Below are 16,805 nucleotides of genomic sequence, written 5' to 3' on the forward strand. Positions count from 1 at the left end.
TACTTTTTCCTCAAACCTTACACAGGTTAAAATTGATACTGACTGCAGTGTATGTCTAGCTTGAACCCTTTCCTGTTTTGAAAGCCTATCTTCTACTTCCAAACAAGTAATTTCTTCTTTGCAATGCCCCTGAAGACACTTGCATGCTCACAAAGTATTTAAGGGTTGGCAACAGCAGTATTTTAGATTTTGAATGGTCAACATCATTTGAACTAGCTTAATCTCATGGGTCTGTGAAGCTGGGTTAGAAATGTTGCCTAAAAAAGCACTCCATCCACTTTGCCTTAGTCCTGGCTGAAATCCAGAGACAAGGAGAAAGCAGATGGGAGGAAAAAAAGACAGTTAATTAAAGGCCAGATTCTGAGCATCTCTATCTCCTTCAGGTCATTACAGCTACATCTAGAGAACACACTCAATATCCTTGAAAGTCCCTCCTTTCTTTGCTGTCAGCATATAAGCTTAGTTCACCTTAGATCCCTCAGAGCCTTGTGAGCTTTCCCTTCACTTCATCAACAAGCAGTTTTCTAGGCACAAGTTAAAGAGAAGGTTGTTGCTTACATAAGGAGAGTTATTGTGGAAACATCAATACACCAGACCATCTGAAAGAGCCACAGTTGCTCAGTGACCACATCTCCTGACAGTCCCCACCATCCTAGTTACTTCTAACATGGGCTGGAGCCCCTCTTCTTGAAGATCCTCAGTAAGGTACACATCTATACTGAACAAGACAGCAGTATCTCAGTGGGATGCCAACAGACTGCATCTGGAATGAAGCTTAGGAAACTCAAAACTGAAATGCTCTATGTGTCCCACTTTACAGAAAGAGACAAGGCTGAACTAGCAATACTGAGAGAACCAGGGAGAATACAGTGACCAGCATGGCTGATCCTAGCCTTCATTTAGATACTATAAAGCAGACCAACTAACTGGGGCAGATCAGGAGTCCTCTGCTTAGTGAGGAGGAGGCACATGGATATGCTGCCATGAAGGAACGTCCCATGACAGCTTCAGAATGGATGCAGTGAAGACAAGAATAGGGGTTGGAAGGGACATCAAAAATGCTAGTGGTGTTAGAAAAGTGGGGGAAGGAGGCCTGGGGTCACAGCTGAAGGAGGACAAAAGCAGTCTACATTTTCTTCCCTGTGGCCTGGAGTTCTGGTGGCAGAGGCATTCTCTGAATTCACCAGCCCATAATTTTGTTGTCCATATTTGGAAATATATGGGCCACATGATCCTATTTCATTTCCCATATTCATATTGTTGAACGAATGATGTATCTCCTCAGGGTGCACTAAAACACACCCCACAGATTCCTGTTGTAAATACATGACTATAACAGTGAGGTGTCTTCTAAAGCCTGGAAAGTTGGTGCTTCTGGCATCACTCATGATTGGCTGCTAAGTTGTGTGCAATTCTCCTTATTTTCTGTGGAGGGAATTAGCTTATTGTCCCTCAGAGTAAACATAACATTTACTAGTTATTACACGTGAATTCTGGAATTCACAACATTTAACAGATTTTGTATAAATCTATCTGCAGAAGGCAGAGCTAAAGTTTTGTTGCTGGATCAACCTGTTGATATTGGAACATCTAAAGAGATTCTAAGTGCACCTAAATTGTTCCTGAAAGTCCTCATTTGCCCTCAAGCACAGCAAAAACCTTTCAGGGAGTGCTCACAGTTACCCAGTGCCATCCCATACATCCAAGTAGGGATTGCAAAACATTCAGGTGGAAGTGGTAGAGAGGACACAAAGAGGATCCCCTGCTTTTCCATAGCAGGAGCTGGAGACCAGACAGAACATGTCAAAGAGCACTAGATGGCTTCATTTAGCAGATAACTGAGGTGTCAGTGTCTGTAGTAAGTGGATGGACAGGAATTTTATATCTATTGGATTTAATTATCAGGTCCAAACCACAGTAGCTGTTTTAGAAGGATGTAGAGATGATCTAAACCTCCAACGACATTCAGTTTGATTGCAGAAAGAGCTTTTAAGGACAGTGCCTAGCAGCCTGCAGCCTTTTATGGCTCACAAAGCTCTGAGAGCAATGCCAGCATCTTTATGAAGTGCCTCACGGCACAGATGCTGTACCTTGTAAAGGTAAAAAACGTGCAGCTCCTGGGCTGCTGCTTTTTTGCAGAGGGCTTTCCAGTACTTAACTTTAATCACTTAAAAAGTGCAAAGTGCGAGACTAGCATCAGCCGCTTAATAAAAGCTTGTCTTGTCCCTTTACTGCCCTCTCCTCTGAATGCTGTTTAAAAGCGGTGTCTATAACATCAATATTTAACCATGAGGCTTGCTCATTCTTACAAGGATGGGGATTGCTGTACGCGTGGGCTCAATCACAGTGCCTAGACAGCTGATAATAATGAAAGCATCTTTCAAGATGAGGCACTTGGTTGCTACTCTAAAGCTTACTGGTGAAAGGAATCTATAATCTATTTTTTTATTGCATTTGAAATGGAATAATTTGTTTAAATATTAGTCATCTGGATTTATATAGCTCATTTTTAGAACTGGGTTAGCACCTGGCAATCCAGCCTGAGTAAGCATCAGGCTATCCCAGTCACAGGCCCATTTGATTTCTCTTTCCTTTTTTTGCAATGTGTGACAGGCTTTTTTTTTTTCTGGTATGATTTATTTCCCACTTCACAGGAGACAAAGGCACACACTCAGACCAGCTGTCTGAGAGTAGCCTGGGGAGGGGAGGCAGCCTGGCACTGGTACCCTCCTCCTGGTGCAGCTGAGCAGCAGGGCTGCTCCCTGTGCTGACACTCCTCTACCACATCTCATGTGGATAAGAGCAGCTCCCTCAGGGCAACAGCATGCCCCAGGTACAAGAAAACAGAGTGGCAAAGTATTTTATTTTCTGACTGTGAGACAAAGATCAAGGGAATTTTCAATATTACTGTCCATGACATTTTCCTGAACATTAAAGAGATTTTTCCTGCTATCTCTGCTTTCAAATCTCTTTGCACCTTCTTTCCCAAGTATTTCACTCTTTGTTTTTTCCTTCCTTTGCCTAAAATTTCTGCAGTGTGGCACGATTATGAAGCACACTCCTGGCAGAAAACACACTGCAAAATTCTGCCTATCTTCTGCCTGGCTAAAAGCTGTGTAGAAGCCTTCTTTGTGTCTTCTGCACATCTGGGGATGGCGCTGATAAAGACAAACAGCCAGATGATGCTACCTAATGATTTCTTTTCGCTTGGGGGAAGCACTGAAAAGGAGACTAGATATACTTTGCAACACTGTTCCCAGAGTTTATCTAAGCAGGGAGAAGAATTAATAGGCAGCCTTTTAGGGAGAGATAAGTTTGCAAAAATATAGAAGTGTTAAGGAGATTTGCTGGAACACCAAACACCTGGGACCTAAAAGCGTCTGCACAGGGTCCAGCCCATGTCCATGCACTCAGCCAGCACAGGTAGTGCCAGCAAGCTCTGTCCCACTGCAGAGGCACTGCATCTCCAGGGACCACTGGCACAGCTATCGCTCTCCAGAAAGGATCTGTGCATCTGGGATCACAGGTATACTGATGAGGAAGGAATCTGGCAGAGTTAGCCAGCAGGAACTACAGACACAATATGTGCTGGGCATAGGAATGCACAACTGGAAATTAGGAGGAGCTCAGATGTGCAGGATAAGGCTTGGGAGCACTGATTTGGATGAAGAGAAATAGATGAGTCTTAGTTTTTATGTGCATTAGTGGGAAAACTGCTCACTGGCCCTTGACTCCTGACGTGCACCTGACTTTTGTTACAGTTGTAAGCAATTTAAAACCAGTGAGCCTGTCTCACTGCTATGGCAAACCAGTAGAGCAGTAGAGCTCCGGCATCTTGAAGACAACAAAACCTGCAGCATGGTCAAGGCAGAGTGTTCGAATTTTTGCCTGCTTATAAACTAATTTGCCTTGGAGTACCCAGACCGCCAAGCTGCACACCTGGCGAAACAGGAGGTCATGTAACTCAAGGGGAAGCACAGTGCTATGTCTCCGTAGGAAAGCATTTCCCAGGGCTAGGGCATTAGGGAACCATTTAAAGCTAGGGAATCATATATAATACAATGAAAGGAGGGAATTTCTCTGGCTTTCCTCCAAAAGCCAAGCATTATTAATTGATCAGAAAACAGATCTCCATCTCTACTGAGAACACTTTTTCTTCCATTTGGTAAGTGGAAAATGACAAACGAGCTAGCTGTGCCCTCTCCCACATCCCTTCTCCTTCCATCTGTCCAAGAATCCCCATCGCTTCGCCCTCCCTCAGCACACCACAATCATACCAGCGGCTACTTACTTGGCACCACTAGCAACCTTGGGGGTGGTGGAGGTGGGGGAGGTGGTGGTAATGGTGGAGGTGGCCTGCACTGGCAAATTTGCTGGCAGCTCTCTGTGACTTTCTCTGCTACAGGCTTGGAGCATGACTTCTGGGGCTCACCCTGAGTGATCTGTGAAGAAACAAGTCATTACATGAGCAGCAGAAACAGTGAAAACTGATTTTCCACGAATGTGTACCTCAGACTTACAGGGAGAACTGAGCTCATGTACCTCACTAAGGCCCCTGCAAGGTCGTCTCTTCCCTACATGGTCCACATGTTTTATTTTTTTACTTAACACAATAGCTTCAAGACCTCTTTCCCTCTGTCAGACTTGGTTGAAATTGGCCAGCTGGTTTCTGAGTTATTATGGGGTAAGGAGAAGGCAGGTAGTGCCAGGCAATATGATTGCGTAAGCCTTCTTTCCTTAGGAAAGCCATCCAACAGCACGCATTATTCACAGGGTCATTGCTGCAAGCCAAAAAGAGCTAATAAAAATTACAAGACAGTTAGGGTCAGGATTATGTTCATTTTCCTTATGGCAGAACTGAAATCCAGAGGAGATCTCTCTTCTGCTTTGCCAGCCTTGCTTTGATGTTCAGAGAGCATTTCATGGAGTGTTTCATTTCCCACCAAGAGGAGAGGGAGCCCACATTTTACTCATCTGTGGACCACAGCAATGACGTGGTCAAAATGGAAATGCCACAGACTGTGACTTATGGCCCCCATAACATGCAGTGCTGGCTAGGAATAAAGCTGAAGATAAGGCATTGCAGAACCCAACTGTAGGCACTGCTTGGCCACAGACACTGATTTAGCCAGTACTGGTATACAATACATTCAATAGCTTGATCTAGTCATGACAAGGACCATGTATCAATAACATATTTTTCTTACCATCAGTAATATTTACTTGACTAGGGATTCAAGGAATATTCAGTAAAATTCCTAATCTAAAGCTACAAAATGAAGAGGAGTAAGTCCCTAACAAAAAGGAAATTTGCTGAACATTATAGGAGCCTGAGAGGTGTTAACTCAGAGGTCTCTAAGCCAGCTCTTTTTGAATGGACTGATACTCAGATGGAAAAATATTGGACACAATTTTAAGGGGTCAAAGGCTGAAAGATGAATAAGCATGTTATCTAACAAGCACTTCAAATGTTGGATTAGGAGATCACCTGGGACAGACTTGGGTCTTGCTGAAGCTAAAGATAATTAAGCTAGCATTCAACTGTTGCCTTGTACAGTTTGGTCTTGGGCTGGTTACTGTCCTTAAAGTTTTGAGCTAACAGCGTCTTTTTAAATTAGTTCTTTTCCACAACACGTTGGTCATTACAAAGAGGACATCTCATGCCTTGCCTTCTGACCTGTTTTAGGTAGGCCTCTTCTGCCTCCCTGCCTAACCCCAGGGTCACCCAAGGTTGCCTTCTCCCCTCCTCCTCTCTCCTGCCCAAGCTTTTCTTCCCCTTCCCTGCCAGCTCTGGGCACACAGTCTGTCTCCTCTCCCCTTTCAACCCTAGCTCGCAGCCCACAGCACTGCCAGTGAGCTTCTCCCACCACCCACAGCTGGGCACCAAGGGTGCTGTGTGGTAGGAAAGCTGTACACAGTCATTTCATGTATTTCTGGCAAAAAAGAGAGAAATGGCTAATTAAAACAACATCACTGCACACAAGACCTGTTCACATGCGTAGGAGGTTTCTAAATGCAGAAAGATGCATTACTCTGGCCTCAGGGAAATGGAGGTAGGGCTTTGTTTATTAAATATTATAGAGAGGGAGGAAAGAATAGAAGAGGCTACGTGTAGCTGAGCTGGAAGGACGGCTCAGCACAGCACAAGTCAGAAGGCTCAGTTCTTCAAACAGCTTGTCAAAATCTATTACCAAACACAGGGAAAAACAAATTCAGCACAGGTGCTTTCCAATTTTCCCCTTCACCATCAGGTAACAGTAAGAGGATGTTTAAAGTCCATCCCAGACAGTTTCCAGGAACTTACGCAAAGTCTCTGAATGCTCTAATGAATCAAAGTGACTTGGTGTCATAATCCCTCATGGCTGGTAATAAATCTGTCTACTAAGCAGGATTATTTGTTTTTCAAGGAAGCGGTCACAGGCAGCAGAATATCCTCTATGCCATTTTATCTCTTCCAATGCTCTTCACATGCTGGGTTGGGGTGTTAGGGACTCTCCCAAGCCCCAAAGGAAGAGCACACCTGGGGCACCTCCTAGTTGTACTGGTGTGACATTTACTGGGCTGACAGAGGAGGTAGAGCAACATCTCTCCACTGGCCCCGGCAGCTGATTAGGAAGCAACTGTTAACTCTTAGCTACAGCTACCGTCCCCTACCTAGCTCCCCAGCTGCTGAATCCTATGCTCGCTATAGTCTGGCAGGAGCCAGTGCAATGGGAGAGGATAGAGACAGGGAAGAATAACATTGTGTGGGCTTGCAGCCAGCTTCATTTGCAGACCAGAAGCAGCTTTATGTAGCTAAGTCTGAAGACAGTGCTGGTATGGAAACGCTACATTGACTTATTGCTCTAACTTAATATCAACCAGAACCAAAGACTTGCTCCGTCTTTTTTTAGAACTATTGACTGCTTTTAAATCCCTGGAGGCTCTCCTACCTTAGGCTGTTAATAGAGTGTCCTGAGAAACCAGTGGATATTTTTCTCAATTACTTTGCAGACAAGATTAACCCTATACATGCCCAGCCAGCCCCTGCTCCTGTGAACTTTTAAAACATAACTGGGGGGGGGATTTTTTGTCTCTCGATACCTTAGTCTGAAACTTTATCAAAATTCCCCATGATAATTTGCAAGTGGTCAGCCAAGAACTGCCATTTAAAAGCATGGGCTTTATCACCTATTTGTTTCCCTTCTCTTGTCACTCAGTAAAATGTCTGGTTGTTAGAAGATACCTGTAGGAACACAGATATTACCTCACCAGGGGTTTGTCTTAGACAATTAGTTTAAAATAATGAAGATATGTAAATTGGCTGAAATCTGGCAGGGGAAGGAAAGACCTGAATCAAGGCTGAGGGCCTTGAGGAGAGAAATATTCAAGGACTGCTTCAAGAAGATTAACAGTAGCAAAACAGAATTAAGAAAAAAAGAAAATACATTTGGCTCCTTTTCAAGGGAAAAAATCCCACTGTTGATGTCTATTAGTCGTCTTATGAAACGAATGAAGGCTATTACTTGAGTCTTCTAAAGGTAAGCAGAACAAATCACTAGAAAATATGCTTTAGGGAACAATCTTGCTCTGGCAGAGGATGATGAAATAAATTACTCCATGTTTCTTTCTTACTGTTTGCAATTCAAGGTAAGCTGCCTTTACAGGAGATGGCAGGAAAAAGGCATGTTGAAAGAGCCTAATCTATCCCTAGCAAGGCCTGCTAATTTGAGTCTGGCCTCAAACTTTGCTGCTTGTTTGTTCTGCCGGACACTACCACAGCCCCAGAATGGCTTTGGAAGCACTTTGCAGATCGTGACTAACCAGACACCCACCAGGCTGCTAGGCAGTTTGTAGCACAGAGGTTGCCTTGGTGAGGGGTCATCTCTGAAGACAGACTACACAGGGCTTGCTCCCTAGTTGTTACTTCTGCACCTTCCAGCCATTTCTTCAGGTGCTGGAGGTGCCACGAACACATCTCCTTGGCCTGTCTAAAACTTGGTGACTTTTTTGGCATGAGGCTTTCTTAACACACTCAGGCATTGGCCAGTTTGGATATATATATATTGCCTGGACTTCAAGATTGTGCATTTTTTGCCCTGCTCTGAAAACGCATAGAGTTGACTTTATGGATTTGTGCATTTGATACGAATGTGCTTTGCAGAAAGGACAAATGTTTCTAAATAGTCAAGGAATGAAAATAGGATCCACCACTGTCCAGGAAAAAACAAATGTAAGGTGGTAAGTGGTGGTTTCCTTTTGCAGTCTCTCTGTTGAAGTTCATGCCTGTGATGTATTTCTTTTTAAAACAAGATTTCCTTCAGATACAGTGGTCCTAGTCCTGCTTTGCATAGAGTGGAAGAATAAAACTGCATGTGGTCAGAGCTTTTTAGTATTCCAGTAGAGTCCCATGGGGTTGCAGCAGTCCACAAGCATGCTCTACAGACTGGGATGGGAAAAGAGGATTAATACACTTCCCGGAGGGTGGCTTTCTTGTGACTTTTTGAATCAGGTAAAAGGAGGAAAGCTTGTAGAGAAAAGTGCAGTTGACCGAAAAGGCACAGAGACCTCTAAAAGCCTGCTGAAATGGCAAGAGCTTTGTCTCTTGGAAGCAGTCTACAGAGATGAGATCTCAACACCGCTGCATAAATCCCAGGACAGCTCTGCATAATTCCCATCAGAGTTAATCCAGATCCATGTTTATGAAACCAGAAAAAAATGTGAGCCCGCTATTTATCATGACACTTACTGCTCTTTTTTTTAATTATGTCAAAAGCCTCAGACAGAATCATCCCTTCCTTCTTGTCACAGTGCTGGCTACGACACTAATAAGAAAAGATTGTGGGGTTTGGTTTGGTTTTTTTTGTTTTGGTTTTTTTCCCCACTTAATAAGATAAATGCTTCTCCTCTGATTAGGATCTGACTGATTCTCTTAAGTGCCTCAAGGCAGGGCCTAAGGAAGGAACGCAAAGATGTGGGAGGGAAGGCCATGCCACACATAAGTCACCACAACAACAAATGGGTGAAGAGAGGCTGGGAGAAGAGACATGAGAAAACATGATGGCTGCTATAGATGGAGCAGGGGACCAACATGATGGGACATTACTGAATTAGTCGAGGGGAGTATGGCTTGAGAGACTTTAGGATAAGAGCAAGGATTATTGCTCAACAAGGGGAAGGGGGTCATGGGAGGGATTCAAAGATGAGGGAGTTTTGGTCACAGGAAGGCTGACACGCTCCACACCGGCCTTCCCATTGGTACCTGCTGATGGGAACCTTAGATATGTCTTAGTTTTGGGAGAGCTGGAAAAAAGCTTGAGCATGAACAGATTTATTGGTTGCCCTTCCCCAGAAGGGCAGGTAATAGTACAAGCACAGTTGATGAATGGGACAACAAAAACTTCCAAATTATTGAAAGGAAAGGCCGGGGCCCTTGGCTTTTGCATACCTCGGAGCCTGTTTCAATTCTTATAAACATAATTATTTTTGAAAGATGGGCTTAGATCATCTGATTAGTTTGCCAGAAAGATGTTTATGCAAGTTTTTTTTTTTGTATGCTTGATTGACTGACTGATTACAGGAGAGAGGTTGCAGAAGGCATCTCTTCTTAAACAACTGCACTTCCCTTAAAAATGCGGTTACAATTTTTGACTTAAGCCTAGCTACCTAAATACTTGAGCAGGACAGCAGGAAGGTAGCACTGGCAGAGATTTTTATGACACGGGCATTGGTTTAAAGGAGGTTGTTTTTATTGTATTTCTGTTCATTTTAATCTATAAGGGGCACAAATCCTCTTTGTCATTGACGGCAAGAGACCAGATGCTAAACCAAACAACATCTCTCTTTAATCTCTTGGGAGTCACTAAGTTTAGAACAGGGAGTAAAAGACGTGGAGTGTCCGCTGTGTGTTCTCCAAGAAGGAAACTCTAATTGTTCTGTTCTTGAACAGCACTTGGCTGGCTCATCAATCACTCCTCCGAAGACATATATTATAAATAAACTTTAAAATATCAAAGTGACGCATTTGAATTGAGCTTTGCTGCCGTTCTGATTTTCCAAACTGGATGGGCACTCTCCCTCACCGTGTACTAATTTCTCCCAGTCCATCTTGCCGGTCACCCCACACTACAATCAAGGTCACACAGCATCACAGTGTCGGAGTTGGCAAAAGCTGAATCAGCCCTTTGCCCACAGAAACCTCAATTCTCAATCAACACGGAACACTCAGGGCAAAACGCGGCCGAAATCAGACTGCCGGAGCTTCGCTCCGTGCATTGCTTCTTTCCGCGCATCTTGCCACCGAGAGCAAAATGCGCTTACAAACCCTCTGGCTGCCGGCGCGCCGAAGAAAGTCAACTACATCTTGCTTGGAGAGACACCCCCCCCGAGTTCAGCCTTCCCGGGGGCTCGGAGCCGGCCGCCCACCCCTACATGCTCCGTCCCGCAGCAGCCCACAGGAGCGGCGGAGCGGGGACGGCCGGCGCCGAGCAAAGCAACAGCTCTCCCCGCTCCGGGGCCGCCTGCGCGACCACCGCCCCGCCGCCGCCCGCACCAGCCGCCCCCCCCCGCGCTGCCGGGGGTCTCCGCCTGCCGCCCCCCACCCCGGCCCCGCCGCCCCCGCGGCTCCGCTCCGGGCAGGCTCGGGCGGCCCTACCTGGACGGAGCCCCAGAGCGGGTGCAGGGCACAGTGCAGCAGCAGGGAGGGCCAGCAGCAGCGGAGCAGCCCCAGCAGCTCCCGGAGCAGCATCCCTCCTGGGCGGGCGGGCGGGGGCGCGGGCTCCGGGCGGCCTGGGGAGGGAGCAGAGCGAGCCGGCAGCAGAGGCGTTGGCTCGCACCCATCCCCGGAGCGCGACTGTCCCAACTTTAATTCTGGAGGGGAGGGAGGGAAGGAGGGGGGAGGGAGGCAGGGAGATGGGCGGGTGGGGAGGGGAAAGGGTGGTCGGGAAAACCCAGCGCCCTGCAAGTCCCGGCTCCCTCAGCGGGGAGTCATGCCTCCACCCCCGCCCCGCCCGCCTCCCGCCCCGCCCGCCCCGCCGGCTCCCCCTCCCCGCCGGCTCCCCCTCCCCGGGATGCTCCGGCGGCCGCCGCCGGCAGCCTGCCCGCGCCCGGGGCTCACCGCCGCGCCCGGGGCTCCCTCACCCCCCGGGGGGAGCGGGCGGCGAGAAAAGTTTGGAGCTGGGCGCGGGGGTAGAGGGGCCGAGCGCCGCCGGAGCCGGAGCCGGAGCCGGAGCCGGAGCCGGAGCCGGAGCCGGAGCCGGAGCCGGAGCCGGAGCCGGAGCCGGCGGGGAGAGCGGCGAGGCAGCGCAGCCCGGGGATTGCATCTCCCCCCTGCCCGCCGCTGCTGCTGCAGTGATTTTTCAAGCCCATCGAGGCAGTCCCCTGCGCTCTCGGCTCCCCCCGGCTCTCCCTCCCCGCCCGGGCTCCTCCCGGCGGCGGCTTCCCTTCGCTCGGCCCCGGCCGGCCCGGCGCAGGGCGGGGGCGGCCCCGGGGAGCCCCGGCGGGCAGCCGGGAGCGGGACCAAGCCGGGGGAGGGGGGCGAGGAATCAGCCGGCACCCCCGTGTCCTGGAGGCGCCTCGTCCAAAACTGCAGCCAGGTGGCTCTCGGGCTGGTGTTTTTGGGTTCCCTCCCCACCCCCTAACCCCTGAGTGATGCGAGGGCTTGTCCTGTGACAGGCGGGAGTTGGGTCTGTGACCCCAGCAGCCCTGTGTCTTTGGGTTGCAATAAGGAAGACGTTTCGTGGCATTCGTGTTTCTTTGTAACAACAAAGTGCGTGGAAATGTTTAACACCGCTTGAGGGCAAGTGGATAAAGAATCCCCTAATACCAAGCCTCCCTGCAAAGATGGAACAGGAGACGACCAAAGATGTGGAGTAGAAAATCAAAGATGAAGATGGTTTCACCTCCAGTGAAGCAGTTAATGAGCAAAGCAGCTGCTCTGTGAATGGTGGTTGTTGCTGCAAGTTGGGCTTGGTGTGTATCAGGATGCCCGTAAGCGTCCGCTGTTGGGTCAATAGAACAGCAGTCCTGTTTTCAGTGCTTTGGATGAAGTAAGTGAATGGGTTTGAACAAAATATTGGGCCTAGGGTTTATGTTTCATACCCAGAGACGTATGAGTTTGAGGACGCTGATTTTAGTTTTTCTTTGTATTTTTGGCACCTACTGAGCCAAGTTTAATAAACAGTTCCACAAAAAATCTGCTCAGTGAAGCAGGAATGGAAATACATGAACTTCTTGGCTGATACAGGGCTAAAATCCTCTTTTCATACCACCGTTACACCAACCTCCATTCATTTCAGCCCCAACAGACACTGGTTTAAATGTCAGGCCTATCAGGCCTAGCAACACCTTTGAAATGAGAACTGCGGAGTGGAATTTACACCAATGGAGTTACACCCGAGTTGAGGTAAAACCATTGAGTCTGTGTAAATCCCTGTCTTGTGGGTTTGTAAGAGAATTCAGGGAGACAGAGATGTTACAACCTTGGGTACAGGCAGTAACTGTACAGCAAATATTTTTTCTGTAATGATGCTGAAAAAGATGGCGTCATTTTCTGTAAGTCTACTGTGCAACATGCAGTGCTTAATATATTGTGCTCATTCAATTATAGTTTTAGTGAGCCGGAGTCACAAGAGACAGCAAAGCTTTTCAGGCTTTCTGGTGATTTCCTGAAGGTATTTCAGCACTTGGTCACAGTACAGAACATAATAAATTGCACCATCTGTATACACAGTTCTTGGTTCCTGACAGAATGAGAGATAAGGCTTTAGGCATTATACACCAAAAAAATACAACACAGATTTCTTTTCTTTCAGTATTTACAATGCCTTGATGTCAGAAGAACTGTGGATTTTCCTGCCATTAGCAATTGCCCAAGCAGCCGTCTCGAAGCGTTGTTCCTGTGGTTGAAAGGCAACCCAGGGAACTGAGGACACAGGGCCAAATTCGACCCGCAGTCACATGGAAGCAAGTGCAATCAGGGATATTGTTCTGACACAAACAAGAGCAGAGTTTGGTCCAGGTAATCAACATCATTTCCATTTCACACTGGTAATTGACAGTTTCCTTGGGGAAATGATTGGGCTGCGGGTATATTAAATCCAGACTTTGGCCCCAGTCACGCGGTCCAGACAGAGGCATATTTCCCATTAGACTGAATGGCTGAAGAAAGGGCTGAATATGTGCCCTATTCTTGTCCACATGATACCAGCACTTTTCATTAATTGCATTGGCTTCTATTCTGTAGTTTCTATGGAGAGAAAATAGAGTCCAGGAATTTTTCCCGCTTATAAGGAAGAAAAATGATATGGTGCTTGTAAGACTGCAGGCCCTGAATCAATGACAGGGTTGAAATATATTTACTTAACAACACATTAAGTGTTTTGTAACACCAGGACTGGTGTGAGGAAGGGCGTGATGATTTGTCTGCAGCAGTCACACTACTGAAATGTTGAGATGGATATTGGCTAAGGCTACGATCCCTGAACCAGAACCAGGATTTCCTGGGTTGTACTCCTACTACCAGCCATGACTTCCTCTGCTACCTTGGGGACTTTTTAAAATCACTTGCACCAGGTTCCCTACCTGCCAAAATGGCATGGCCAAACCTGAAGGCACCTATGTGTTTGGTGGTGGAGGCAGTAACGCGGCCCTGTCCTCCAAGATGTATTTAGCACATCACAGAAATCCGGAGCAATGCCAGATCGTTTGCTGGTGTGAACAGCCCAGGTCCGTGCTCTGGCTTGGTGCTCCGTACATGAAAAGTGCCTTTTAAGTAAGTGTCACAGCTCCAAATAAAAACTTAAGCTATTTGAAAAGAATTTTTTTTTTGTCGATTTCAGAAAAAAAACCCAAACAACCAGTATCATCCAAGCAGTCTCTCAAAAATTTAAGATTAATATTAACACTCAATAGACTGATGACCATTAGTCGTCTTCCCTTTCATCTTTGGTTTGAGAGTATTTATCTTGTTTGCTTTGTGTTTCTTTTTTTAAACAATTGCTGATAATCAGAACAACCATGATTAACACTCCAATGGAGCAACTACTCAGGAAACATTAGTAAGGACTGCAACACTGATTAGCTGTAGAAACAAATATTATCGTACTCCTTTAATCTAAGTAGCCATAATAGTTATAATGGACTCTAAGAGGCTATTTATTTTGTCAGTATAGATTGAGTTTACAACATGTATTCAAGAATTCAGAGGACATGGGAGAAGGTTCTCCTCCAAGCTGACTTGTCAAGGCTTCATTAAAATCAATACTTATTCATCAATCTGACTTTAGGAAGATTTTGTCCCTATGTCTTCTGGTACATGGGAATGGGCTTTTAGCTGGAACCAGCAGCAGAGGTGGCAAAGGTGACCACTTCTCAAGCTTTGTGGTCAGTCAGGCCTAGGAAGAATCCACTTAAGCTTTTTTTGCTAATGACATTTCCAGTTGTGAATAAATGAACTGAAGAAGAGTGCCCAACCTGGTGAAACACTAGCCAAAACATAAACGGAAAACATTTCAGCACAGAGATTTCAAAGCCTCCTCCAGCCTGAAAGCACCATCTCTGTAAGGCTAATTTTAGGGTTTGAGTCTAAAACACCATCAACAGGCTTGTAAATGTACAGCATCTCTTAACTTTGAATGTGGGCTTGCGCTGAAAGTATTTTGTTTTCTATTCTTTCAAAGATATTTTTATTGCTCCATGTCTCTAACGCAGTGCTTTCAACATGTGGAAAGCAAATATATTGGGTTTTGGATTTAAAGCCTCTACCCAGAAATCCACACCTTACTGGGAAGTTTTTAGGAGATCACAAGTAATAAAGATAACAGCAGCAGAAACAGTGGAGGAATTTGCAGTTCTCCAAACACCACTGTTAATTCTCAGGGAGGGGAGGGGGTTCGTCTTGATTATCCCAATTATTTTAAAGAATACAGAAAAATACTAGGACCCTTAATAGTACTTACACATACAAACAACAGATTTGATTTTCAGAAGACTTGATTTTTCAATTGTTTGATAATTCCAGCTTGTGGGAAAAGATTCCCAACTTTGAGCACATCTAGAATAAATTGTCAAGACAACTGATTCTTTAATTTTCATTATATTAAATTAATAGTTATCGAATATTGGAAGTGGGTTTTAAGTTTTAGAAGTGTCAGAATTTCAGGAATTGCTTTTCAAGTTTTCTCCCAGATAAATGTGGGCTATTGCACTGCATCTGGAAAACAAAGGCAGGGTATCTCCTTCCACTGGTATAAATCAGGAATAGGTTCACCAAAATTAATGGATACACATCAGTTTAGGTGAGGAGTGAATAGGACCAACATGGAAGGCTGCATCATGTAACCTTTAGCTTGTGCTCCAGCACCTGAAGTTAGAGCACAGCGCAGGATTGTATTCATGGCCAGAAGAGCTGCGGCTATACATCATGTAAGCCTGTTCTTGCCTATTAAGTTTTCTAGCTCTGAAATACTGCATTCAGCGATAAACAGGCCTCCTGCTTACTCACTTTCGGTAGTTTCTCACAATACGTTCTCTTCAGCAAATGGATTTGCTCAACACCATCGCTGTTCTTTGTTTATAAATGTAAAGGTAAAATGTGTGGGATTAGTTATTGAAAGTGGCCAGAAAAGTCCTGGATGTGAGGAGGGGCTTGTATGCCCACAAATATGTCTGGTTCTTTTCAGCTTTGTCAATTGGTTACGCAACACATTGCTTCTTACAGATATTACATTGTTAGTCTCTTGTGGTTATTATAATGAAGGCCTTACATCCTGAGTGAACTGCAGGTTGCAGGAATCACCTAAGTGCTATATCACTTTTACACTCATACATTCATTGCTGCTTAGGTTTCATCTGTCTTTACGAAGATTAAATAATTATTATTGGATTGTATAAAAGATAATATGAAAACATTGCCTTCACATTTACTCTTGGACTCTGTTCGGCTCCCTTGCAGATCTGATGTAAAAGGCAGGGCTGGTTACACATTTCCAGGAGGAATTCCTCATTTACTTTATCACAGAAATCCGGTACAATTGCCCAGTATGTTGTGGTCTGTAGCTGCTCCACTGGAAAATGGCTGCTCAGGTGATAAAAGTTCATCAAACCTTAATAAGGCCTTAAAAGATACCTCACTGTTTATTCCATACTACTATTAAGGATGTGCTTCTTTACTGTCCTTGATGTTGTTATAGACGAAGGATGAAATAAGACCAGAACCATGATTGCCCAGGCCATTAAGGGAATGGATAGATGACAAGGATGAAGGTGAGCAAACCTACAAGAGTGTAAGAAGTTCCAGCTGAAAGGCAAGGGCAAAGGATCACTGTTTCTAAGAAAAAAAACTGTCAGCATAGCTTATTTTTTTAACTGCCCCTGCAAATAGGAACCTGCATATATTTTGATCTAATTGTTTGGTCTGATCTAATGAAAAGAAAGCTGAAATCTAATTTTGATTGTCTCTTTAGTGTACCCCAAGCATCAGAATCTTCCTCAAAACTACAAGTCCAAGAGTTTCTATGCCCAGCAAAAATATGATTGACTTGGTGACTAAAACTATTGTCTGTAGGTCTGTATATTTGACAATGTTTCATTAAAAAATGCTTGAAAGATGGTCCATTTCACAGAATATTGCTCTTTCTTTCTGTCCTTCCTCTCTCACTTCTTACCTCTATTTCTAATTGACATGACTCTCAGTCTGAAAAATTAGGAACCAGATTTTAGAAAGCTGGCAGTCTGCAGATCTCAGGGGTGGCTTGTCCGGCCTGTCCTTGTGGCTGCGAGTGCACAGACCATCTGGATTCATATCTGGGTTCCAAGCTGTGGAGATG

At 45.5% G+C, this 16,805-nt stretch overlaps 1 protein-coding gene across 2 annotated transcripts in view; it reads right to left on the reverse strand.

Annotated features, from left to right (window-relative positions):
* The window catches only part of PRIMA1 (proline rich membrane anchor 1), a 55,054-nt gene extending 44,157 nt beyond the window's left edge, over nt 1-10,897 (reverse strand). The window contains exons 1-2 of one of the 2 annotated variants that reach the window (XM_064460659.1): nt 10,634-10,891; nt 4,292-4,442 (exon numbers count right to left, since the gene is read on the reverse strand). In XM_064460659.1, the coding sequence (XP_064316729.1) occupies nt 4,292-4,442; nt 10,634-10,726 (244 nt within the window). In that variant the 5' untranslated portion in view covers nt 10,727-10,891. Of the gene's footprint in view, nt 1-4,291; nt 4,443-10,633 lie in introns of both variants that reach the window. The other variant, XM_064460661.1, reaches the window with a different exon arrangement.
* Between the last annotated feature and the right edge of the window lie 5,908 nt (nt 10,898-16,805).

This window comes from Phalacrocorax carbo, chromosome 9 (assembly GCF_963921805.1).
Source record: "Phalacrocorax carbo chromosome 9, bPhaCar2.1, whole genome shotgun sequence".
Classification (NCBI taxonomy): domain Eukaryota; kingdom Metazoa; phylum Chordata; class Aves; order Suliformes; family Phalacrocoracidae; genus Phalacrocorax; species Phalacrocorax carbo.